This window comes from Lactuca serriola, chromosome 5 (genome assembly GCF_051521515.1).
Source record: "Lactuca serriola cultivar US96UC23 chromosome 5, Lser_US96UC23_V15, whole genome shotgun sequence".
In the NCBI taxonomy this organism is placed as follows: Eukaryota; Viridiplantae; Streptophyta; class Magnoliopsida; order Asterales; family Asteraceae; genus Lactuca; species Lactuca serriola.
The window spans coordinates 246,720,444-246,731,658 of NC_136412.1; the positions used below are offsets into that span (position 1 = coordinate 246,720,444).

The following is an 11,215-nucleotide window of genomic DNA, read 5'->3' on the forward strand; positions in this document are numbered from 1 at the left end:
CAATTCTATTCATGAAAGCAATATGTATTGTTTAGCCCTCAACAATTTTCTATGAGAAAGAAATTGGAATCCAAACGTTATATTTTTGTCCTGGATTTTAGGTTTATTAATGATAAAGTTATGATTTAATTTTTTTAACAGAAAAAAAACAAAAACCTGATAATTGTTTATACAAAAAGACAAGAAATTTATGGTCTGGTGGAATATACTACATTAACATGTTTGAAATTAACATAGAGCAAAATCAGATGAGGAAACTTTCATTTATTTGTTATTATAGCATCCTACTTCTATTTTACAACATTGTACTTCAAAAAATCTACCCAATTATAACAATGTCATCCAAATACAAAGCAATTTTTTCTCAAAGTATGCAGTAGTCATTAAGACACCAAATGCATTGAAAGTGCAGCACTATAATGTAGTCATTAACTTCATATCAAGACACCAAATAAATCATATGTCAAAACTTGAGAGATGAACTCCAATTGTTTCAAAGATTCAACTACTTGAATAATGTAAGGGTGTTTACAATGCAAAAACATAAAAAGCACAACAGCATATGACATATCATTCTTCCATCCGATTATCAGCAGATTCATGTTGAACGTTGACTTTGACCTTTGAAGCTGGTATGGCAGTTGACTCTTTTGCACCAGGAGCTTTGACCATGTGGAGTTGCTCATCATGTTCCTTTCTAGCCTCCTTTCTTTCCTTTGCAGCCTTACCCTTCATCCTGCATCATCATCATAAAAAAGTTAATATAAATATATAATAAAAATAAACAAAATGGGATTAAAGAAAGAAAGAAAAATAAAATACCTATTCTTATGGTGAGTCTCCTCCCTACGGAATCTGACTTTGTCAATTGTCTTGATTGCCTTGAGTGTGTTCTCTGTGAGGTTTCTGTCATACCTCTCTGGCCTGTTGCGTTTCCTCTCAAATTCAAATGTCGAATCCTTGAGGGCAAATTTGTAAATATGGTTAGTACTTAACTTATTAAGCTCTTCTTTTTTTGATCAATTCAAAAGAGCAAAAATCTAAGGATGTGAACCTGAGTCATGTCCTTGCCATGTAAACGCCTATAAGCTTTGGTCCATTTCACCTTGCGAGGATTCCTCTTCATTTTAAAGTTCTTGTGGCATTTTGATCGACAAAATCTAAAGATCTGTAATTCCAAAGATCATGTAAATATTGATAATAATGTACCAAAGAAACATGAATGTATAATCTACATAAAAAAAAAAATACCTTTGCATCATTTCTCACAAACTGGATACCATGTCCTGGATATACAGTAGATGAACAAAACCAGCATTTTTCCAACCTCATTGCAAAATCTTTCAATCAACACCAATTTTTTTCTGAAACAAACAGAAAATGGAGTTATGAATGAAGCCTGAGGATAAATAGAACTTTTTCTAACAGGTTTTTCTATCTGCATTCACAAATATTCACATCTAAATACCTCGTTTTGCAGAACTTATTAGCTATTTAAACTCTATGTGAAAACTGAATAATGCCTACTTTAAGATATTTAACTTCATCAATTTCAGATAACATACTTTCATTTTCATCATTTTACATAGATGACAACTAGTAGGAATGCAAGTTATGCACATGAAACTGAAGAGACTGAACTAAATGATGATGATGCAACTAGTGGATCATGAGTGAAGTTGCCAGATTCTTCTACTGGTGATTATCAAGTATTTATACTAAAAAACGATTCTTTGAATGAAACCCATGAAGATTCACCAACTCTTCAGTTTGGTGATTTGAAAGATGGGTTTGAAAATCTTGCGGATTGTGATACTTAAACATCTGTAGTCTTAGATGATTTAGAGACATGGATGATGTCCTGGAAGTTGAAACCCTAAAAGATATGTCACTTTGTGCTAGATGTGGTGGTAGATGCTCTGATATCATACAAACAGAAAAAAATAATAATAATAAACTTTGTGAAAATTGCCAAAATTCGTATTCATCGTTGACGCCTCAAGCAGAAGTAGCCTTGTCAGATGGGTAGAGTGGTTTTGTAGAGTTAATCTCGAACATGTTATCAGAAAGATTGGAGAGTAGTTTTGTAGAGTTAGTCCAGAAAATCAAATAAAACTATTAATAAGTCATTAGCATGAACAATTATGTTCCATTAGGTTGCTCTTTCTGGGCATTCAATAAAAAGCATACTGAGTTTGACAAAAAACTAAGAAAAATCGAACATTTTATCAAATATTGTACAGAAGCAGTCGATCTATAAAGAATCCTTGAACCCTTACCTTATGACAAGGACGAAGAAATCAGCGCAGAAGGCAGAGACAAAGAGGCGGCGACGGAGAAGGCAGCGGCGGAGTTCTACACCGACGCAGGGGACGGTTTGTGGTTTTCTGGTAAAACCCTAAAACAAGATTTTGAGGTTTTCTTTCTCTGGGTTTAAATAGTTGGTCCGTTGGGCTTTAATATTTGGTTATTATTTAAAAGAATAGTTTGTTATTTTCCTTTATTTATGGTCCAAAATAATTTTAAGTCCATAATTCTAATATTATAGGGTAAATTATATGAATAATCGGGATAATCTATGTATTTAGTTTTTAATTTTTCTATTCTTTTTTTATTTGGGTCGGTCTTTAGGTAAAAGAATATTTGGTTATTTCCTTTATTTATGGTCCAAAATAATTTTAAGTCTATTTAATTCTAGAATAATTTGTTATTTCCCTTTATTTATGGTCCAAAATAATTTAACTCTATATAATTCTAATATTATCGGGTAAATTATATGAACTAGTAGGTGATCTCGGGCTTTGCCCAAGTCATGTTTTTTTTTAAAAAAAAAACACAAAATCGTTGCATTTAAAACAACAAAAACTAAATAAAAAATATCATAAGTAGATGATTTCTTAATAAGCTATTAAAATGCAAGAATCATTTATGTAATTTATGACAAAAGGGATTAAATAGGGATGCATAATAGCAATGCCCATATAAGTACCAAAAATGTCAAGAACAAAATCCATACCATTTATGTAAGGGATAAAAAAGTGACAATATGTCAAACGTTATAGTGTTCATTTTCAAGGACCAAAATTAACAAAGTGCTAAAGGTTTGTGGCAGAATTTTTAGTCACTATTCATATGTGTGTTGTAGGGACCCAAATTGACAATGTCGAAAAGTTTTGTGACAGCATTCTTAAGTGGTAAAGTTTTGTGGCAAAATTCTTAATATTCAAAAAGTTATGTGGCAACATTCTTAAGCGGCAAAGTTTTGTGGCATCCTAACTGTGTTATGATTTAAAGTAGTATACTAATAGTCCTTATGATATGGCCTATGTACTTAGTTTTTAATTTTTTTTATTAAATTGTTCCGGTAGTCTTTGTTGTTTGATTTTATTTCATATATTTGTCTTATACATAAAATGATTATACTACCTATATATATATATATATATATATATATATATATATATATATATATATGTATGTATGTATGTATGTATGTATGTATGTATGTATGTGTATGTTTAAATGAACATTAAATAAAGTGAAAATATTAAAACGTATCTGTTATAAAAACATATCTTGTATAATTCAACCAGACTCCTTTTTTCAACACCAATTATGAAACTATGTCCATAAATACAATATCTTGTATAGTCAATACAACATCACACATGGTGTACAATCAATACAAACACAAGAGACATGAGAAAATAAGAGAGGATCAGGAACAGAAAGAGAATTGCGAGGAAGGTAAAAGAACGTGATTGGGTTATGTTTTTTTATTCTTATGATGCTACATGGAATTGAAGCTTCACCGTTGACACCCTCATTTCCGATAATAAATACAGCTCCGTAGATTAGGCGGGTAATCATTTCCAGTTCATTGTATCGATAATCATATATTCATGACACTGTAACACTTTTGTATACACCTTCATTGTAGTCAAACTTAGATATAGTATGACTTTGTGCATGAATGTTATGTTTAAAAAAGAGACTTACATACGTGATGGTAAAAGTGTATTGCAATTCACTGCAATATCATTATATTTTCTAAAAACTAACATACAACTACATTAAATGTAAGGTCAATGCACACCCAATATACTTTCTCATTCTTGACTAAATAATTTTGTAGGTGACATTTTTTTCTTCAATCCCGACACAAATTTGAGCCCGATAATTTTTATCATTCTCGGCTAATTAACACATATGTCTAAGGAGACACTTATTAGGTATCTCAAATCCAACACCAAATGTCATTTTTTTTTTAACAAAAATGATATAAAATCATCTTTTATCATACTTCATTTCCTACATCAAAATGATGTAAACGAATAATATAATAATGTTAAATATTTTGATGTGAAGACACCAAAAAGGTGTCAAAGTTTAATGTATTGTTTTTAGTCTCTCAATTTTCATATCTATTAATTTCTAGTTTATAAAATATAGCTAGGTATATTCTAAATACAATAATTATTAAATATTTTATTTGCAGTTTATTACACATGACTAGATATATTCTAAATGTAATAATTATTTGGTTATAATTTTGTAATAGTATATTTTATGAAGTTTTTACAACAAAAAAGATTGAAAATAAATATGCAAAAAATAATAATTTGTAAGGTTATTTTAAGACTTCTACAAGGTTTAAAAATAAATAAATAAATAACAGCTAATATGAGATACATTTTTTTGGTGCAAAATGATGTATAGTGATAGATGAAACAATGTTTCTATCATTTTTATGTAAGAGAATAATGTCGTGTTGGAGATGGTCAGAAGAGTCCAAGAAGAGTCCGGTATTATATATCTTAGAATATTGGCAATATAGTAACATATTCAATTTATATGTATTTTTTCAACTCACACATTTGTATAAACCAAATTCTTAGATTGTCCATATACCTTATTTTATGTCTAAGAATATTTGAAGCAATCAAAATTGATTGGTCACCCTAGATGAATCAATTCTCATATTTAATATTAATATTACTACTCCAATATAAATTATTTATAAAATGGACAATTCAAGCGAAAATAACGAATATAAACGAATGTAACCTCAAAACAAATTATAATATAAATGATTTACACTAATATCCTCAATCTATACGTATCACATCAAACATATGCAATATATTAAAGCAAAAATACATACCTTATGTTTGAGTTATGAAACAACTAAGGATGCAAATGTGATAGAAATAAGGAAATCCGAGGATACAAACATGAGAATAGAACAATTTGAAGGAATGATAAAAGAAACTCAATTCAGCAAATGAAATTTATAACATATCAAAGTGATATATATTCAAATGCTTTTGAAGTTGTTTTTACAGATCTTAGATTTGATTTGCCGGTTTCTACTTTCTACATAAAAGTTATATATATATATATATATATATATATATATATATATATATATATATATATATATATATATATATATATATATATATATATATATTGTATGTCAACTTCTAATACTATATATATGCATTTATTTGTTATATATAATTTTAATAATATTCAATGTTGGTATTGATTTGAAGGTATTTATAAGATTTTTAGTGGTGTAGACTTCTTTTGATAAGGAGAATTGGAAATAATGTTGCCATGTTGGATCTTTCTATTGGAAAGATTGCTAGGTCAATAAATGGGTTTGATCGTGCCCTTAATTGGCTCTAGATCATGTGTAATTGCTCCTTTTGTGCTTCTTGCTAGCTTTTTTCAATGAAGTTTTGCTGTTTCAAAAAAAAAAGAAAATAAAAACATAGATACCTTATAACTCTATATAAAACCTAACAAGATAAACCTGCTAGATGTAGTTCATACATACCATATAACCCTATATCAGACCCAACTCTATATAAAAGCCTAACAAGATATACCTGCTACATGTAGTTCATAAATACCATATAACTCTATACCAGACCTAATGGCAAACCATCGACTAAAACCTAAAAAGTCAAACTGCACACTTTACATACATATGCAACCACCAAAATCTTCACTCACGAGCTTCTTCAGTTGTCTTCTTGAATCCAACGTGCAAAATAAAGAAACCAAATAGAACTTCATTAACATTAATTAATTCTCCCGAATATGGTAGAAAAGACGTGATATTCCCAGAAATGTTAAGAAAGAAGAAATTACCTTGATGAAAAGAGGTGGTGGCATTAGGTCAAAAACACATCACTTGTTTGCATGATGATAAAACCTTGACACACTATTTTCTAATTCTCCAGAGATATCTTCTTTGCATTTTGCACATATCACGAGACTTTCTGCATCAACAGACCCATAAAAGAATTCAACAAGACACCACATACATCTTGTTTTCAAGTTTCTCTTCACTTCAGCATTGTTTTTTGGTTCATTTGATGGTTTTGTCAAGCTTGATGATCCTTTTCCCTTCATGGGGATATTTTCCAAGTCAACTTCCTGCCATTAAAGATTCAAAGATAAGAATAAGTTGATAGAGTTTAAATCTATTTTAGTTTTAGAAACGGTTTAAACTTGCTACCGATATACACAATCTACTTTAACAAAAATTATACCGTAATAGCAATGTACTTAGTTTTTTACTCATTACATTTCATTAAAGAAGTGTAAGTACATTGCCTATAAAAAAGTATGTTGTATTTCATGCAATATAGTCATTGATATATTTACTACAAAGAGAAAAAGATATGGTTTGTTTTGTGACCTTTTGTGCAACAACTCGTTTTTGCTCGAGTGAATTCTCTACGGTTGACCATTTCTTGGTCAAAGTATCCGAATCCAACCTCCGAATAGTATGCAAGTCATTAGCTCCTATTTCTACAATAGATGGTTTAGGAATTCTAGCCACCTGAAATTCAATAAAATAAGGTGCAAGAATTAACTTTTATGCTTGGTTTTTTATAGAATCAACATGATGATTATGTTGTTATCTACTTACCGATCCAAGATCCACTTGGCACATGGTCCCTTCAATAGGATTGACATCATTTGTTGCAAATTGAGATTTCAAGTAGAATGCAACTTCTTTGCATGATTTGAAATGCATGTCTGATGGACTGATGGAATCAAGAAAGCAACATTTTCAGCCATGGCATGAAGAAAAAAGTAGGATTAAAAAAGGGTAAATTAACACCCTCACCAACTAAATTTCAACAAAGAAAGAGGCTATCAAGAAAGTTATTGAAAGCCATTATCATGGTATACATTGTTTCTTGAATGATAACGGAAGCCCCAAAACATGCAAAACACCCGTGTAAGGGTAAAATGGACCTTTCCGACACGGATACGTGCATGAGAAACGATAAACAAAAGTTTACATGTTGCAATCTTCTTCCTTTTTGGTTGTTTTGTCTATTTTCCCATACTTGGTAGATACATCACTTAGTTTACTTTAAAAGAAGTGAAGTGTTAGGGCTTTGAATTACCAAATTGATTGATCACTAACATTTGGTTTCCGTTCATCTTGCATGGAAGATCTAACGTTCAATGTCAATTGAGATCACATTTATCATTGTTGATATTACAGAAAAAGTCAACCAAAATGAAATAGAAATCATCTCGTTGTTATGATGTAAATTGATAGGATATCATGAATTGCAACAAGCAAGGGTAAATAACAAACTACAACATCCATGAAAAAATCAATAGTACTTGCAAATGTATATGATAAACATCGGTAGATTAGCAGTAGTAGATCACTAACGCCATAAAGTGCAAAACATTTTAGCTATAAACGGAAAGATTATGTCCAAAGCTAATGTAGTAACTACAAATTGCACTTCAAAAGATGGAAAACATAATGAAATTACTACTAAAACTTGCAACTTCTTCATCCCATCGATCATGAGAAGTTGACAACTAAATATTTAAATAAAAGAATTAACAAATAACAAGTTCAATTGAAGAATTAATTCTTGTTCCTTTTGGGAATTGAAAAACTTCTAGAAAAAAGGATTATCTTTTTGAATTTGATATATATCAAGTCCATTCCAAAGTAAAAAAGAACCATGTTAAACTATATGAAACTACAACTTTCAAAAACCAGTAAAAATCACATTTTTTTTTCTGGTTCAAGAACCAAAGAATTGTTGATTCAAGATTAACTAGCTCAGTTGCGCATTAATCATGCACATAAATCTTTCACTACAACTTTCGATTTGAAATGAATACCATGAAACACCCACAAAATTCATCAGAAATCAAAGTGAAAAGAAGGAAGAAAATGTGATGATTACTACCTGACGAATCTCCGGCAATAGAGAGACGGCCGGCGAGCACGAGGGCGTAAAGAGAGCAAGATTTTCCAGTTACTCGGCAGCGCTTTCACGAAATCAGCGGCTTCGACGTACCTCCTCCGCTTCCGGCTGCTGCCCCACCGCCCTTTTAAACCCTTTAAAAACCCTAGAAATTCATCTTCTCGCACCATCCCCTCCGTCATCCTGTTTAACTCAGCTTCAAATGCGCCATCGGCACCACGCGCCAAGAATTTCAGATCAATCTCCTCCCCATTTACATTGATCACACCCAAAACCTCGAATTCTTCACTGTTCTCCTCCGCCGCCTTCGATTTTCTCTTCCTCTTCCTCTTTTGAACTCCCCCTTCGTTATCCGCCACCGGCACCATGTCTCTGCTAGCGTTCGAATCATTAACCCCGCCCTCCGCTTCTAATTTCTCCAGGAAATTTAAGATGAACCTATTTTCCGTCAGCTGTGGGTCAGCGTCGTCGTTAAGGGAAGCGGAAATGCGACGGTGATGACCTCGTCGGTGAGAGAATGCGTAAATTTTGCTAGGAGGGGTTGTGGTGGTGGTGATGAATGGGATTGTAGACGGGTGGTCGGAGTCAATGTTAGGGATGACAACATTTTCAGTACTCTGGATGTCGAAAGCGGAGGAGGAACAGCGGGAGAGTGAGTAGAGCTCCGACTGAGACATTTTTTTCATGCCCACATGAGCTAACGATTGTAACTCCATTTCAGACCTACTACCATCACCGCCACTACCACCTGATGATCCATTATCCGCAGTCTTCTCGATCACCATTTTCCGACTTTCTACCACCGAATTCCGGTGGTGGAGTGAAAAACTGAAAGAGAGCTCGAAGGGGAAGGTGGGAGTGATATGATCTCACAGTGCCTGAGAAAGTATGTTGAAAGCCATGATAAACGGTTGAGATGGAAGTGTCAGCAGCTGCCGGAGGAGGACTTGGGTTGTTCGCCTGTGGAAATGGGTGTGGGTGAAGACCGAAGAGGCTTTTATATGACAGATAGCGACAAAAGTAAGTAACCGATGTCCTTTTCCCCGCATGATTTACAAGTGTCTGGTTATAGCTGGGATTCACATTCATGTAATCTTTTCCCTTTTATATCATTTATTCTGTTTTTTACTCTCTCTTTCCTTGTTGTCAAAGCCCTTTATTTAGTAAAATGTCACGAGAAACATAAGTAACCGATGTCTTTTTCCTCTCGCATGTCTTTTTTCCCCTATGTTTGAGTTTGGCTTAAAATAAAATAACTGAAGTCTCCTTCAAGAGAGATAAAAACAACTTTAAATTTTGTTAGGCAATGGGGTGAGCTGTCATGCTCCATATAATTTTTGCTTGCTACCTTTATTTATCCATAATTTTCCAGACCACGCTTTTTTTATCTTGTAAATAGTTTTCATCACCTCCCTCATTTGCTCATTAGTTGATTTAAAATAAAAAATAAAACAATTTTAATTTGACCAAATATTACTAAAATAAATAAATAAATAAAACATCAACATCAGAAAAGGTAACACTGACATGTGGATTAGAGAATGTGAAATGGATTCACATCTGGATTGAGAGAATATGATATATGGATCCATCTTTGGATTAGCTTGACCCATGGATTTAAAGCGGGTGAAATGGATTCATCCTGACCCATCATAATAGTTCTTTTCTATCGTAAAAAGAAGCTAACTGCATGAGACAAATTATCTGTTTTGATACTCTAATATTTGATGGCGTAGAATTCACTCTCAAGCATTTTTCGTATTTATCTGTTTTGATAGTCTAATATTTGATACAACATGATGTAATGGATTTTTGAGAATAAATTATGATTGTATTTCTATTTTCAAAAATAAAAAAAATTTATCTGGTTTTTGGGCTTTGGGCTGTTACACATTCGCTAGTACATTCACAATTAGGATTAATAAACCTTCGCTAGTACATTCACAATTAGGATTAATAAACCTGCCATTTAACTTATATTATGTGTGATTTCCTCTAAAAAAAATTGAACACCATTTATAACCAAAAGTCATATATAAACCTATCATATATGTATAAAACCCATTAAAAGAAGAAGAATAAAAGATGAAATATTTACATAACTTATAAGATGTGACATCCCTAATTTTCACGGCCAAATAAATTTTTTGTTTATGCTTATTTAAATAGAGTATTCTTTAAAGAATATATTAGTGCGGAATTTGTCCCAAAACATTTTTGAAAAAATGGTTTTCATTAGGGAAAATGACTTATATGGGTAACTATGTTTCAAAATCGTTCAAAAAATACCATTCAAGTTTGGTGTGTCCAAAAAACACCATCCAAGTAAAGCATTTGTACAAAAAACACCAACAAAGTACATTTTTTGTTCAAATTTGACCTTGTGTAACCGGCAATTACCAGTAAAAAATAAGTAAAGAAAAAAACAATAGGAAATGACTCAAAGGGGTAACTATGTTTCAAAATCGTTCAAAAAACACCATCCAAGTTTGGTATGTTCTAAAAACATCATCCAAGTAAACTTTTTGTACACAAAACACCAAACAAACTATATGTTTTGTTCAATATTACCCACCAGTAACTGGCTCTTACAGGTTAAATGATGACTTAGCTTAACTATTATGACATGGCATAATAATTATGACAAAACAATAAATGATATATTCCTCCTTTAAAAATCGATTTAGGGTTCCTTAATGAACGAATGACTTCATATTCTCCTATGATTGCTCTTCTTCTTCTAAAGTGATGATCTCAAACTCAAGTCCAAAACCCTAATACTTGACTTAAGGCAAAAAGGGCTCCTTTACCCCTGCCTCAATGGGCCTCCCTCCCCTGCCTAAGGCCCAAATCCATAAAAAGCCCAAAAAGGCATCCAAGCCCAACTACAAGGCCTCTAAGGCCCAAGAACCCCCAACATGACCTTAAGCATAAAAAATGACCTGCTA

At 32.1% G+C, this 11,215-nt stretch overlaps 2 protein-coding genes across 2 annotated transcripts; both read right to left on the reverse strand.

The window, feature by feature from the left end:
* Window positions 1-461: 461 nt before the first annotated feature.
* LOC145053934 (Ribosomal protein L24e family protein) lies at window positions 462-2,414 on the reverse strand. The gene is made up of 5 exons (XM_079002059.1): window positions 2,280-2,414; window positions 1,252-1,364; window positions 1,055-1,168; window positions 823-959; window positions 462-736 (listed from the first exon to the last, which is right to left on the reverse strand). Exons 2-5 carry the CDS (start codon window positions 1,330-1,332, stop codon window positions 571-573), a joined length of 498 nt encoding a protein of 165 aa, XP_078858185.1. The 5' UTR covers window positions 1,333-1,364; window positions 2,280-2,414; the 3' UTR covers window positions 462-570.
* A 3,353-nt stretch (window positions 2,415-5,767) lies between these two features.
* On the reverse strand, window positions 5,768-9,316 carry LOC145053935 (uncharacterized). The gene is made up of 5 exons (XM_079002060.1): window positions 8,250-9,316; window positions 6,950-7,067; window positions 6,716-6,859; window positions 6,163-6,450; window positions 5,768-6,040 (listed from the first exon to the last, which is right to left on the reverse strand). The coding sequence occupies exons 1-4, from the start codon at window positions 9,050-9,052 to the stop codon at window positions 6,202-6,204; spliced, it is 1,314 nt and encodes a 437-aa protein (XP_078858186.1). The 5' UTR covers window positions 9,053-9,316; the 3' UTR covers window positions 5,768-6,040; window positions 6,163-6,201.
* Between the last annotated feature and the right edge of the window lie 1,899 nt (window positions 9,317-11,215).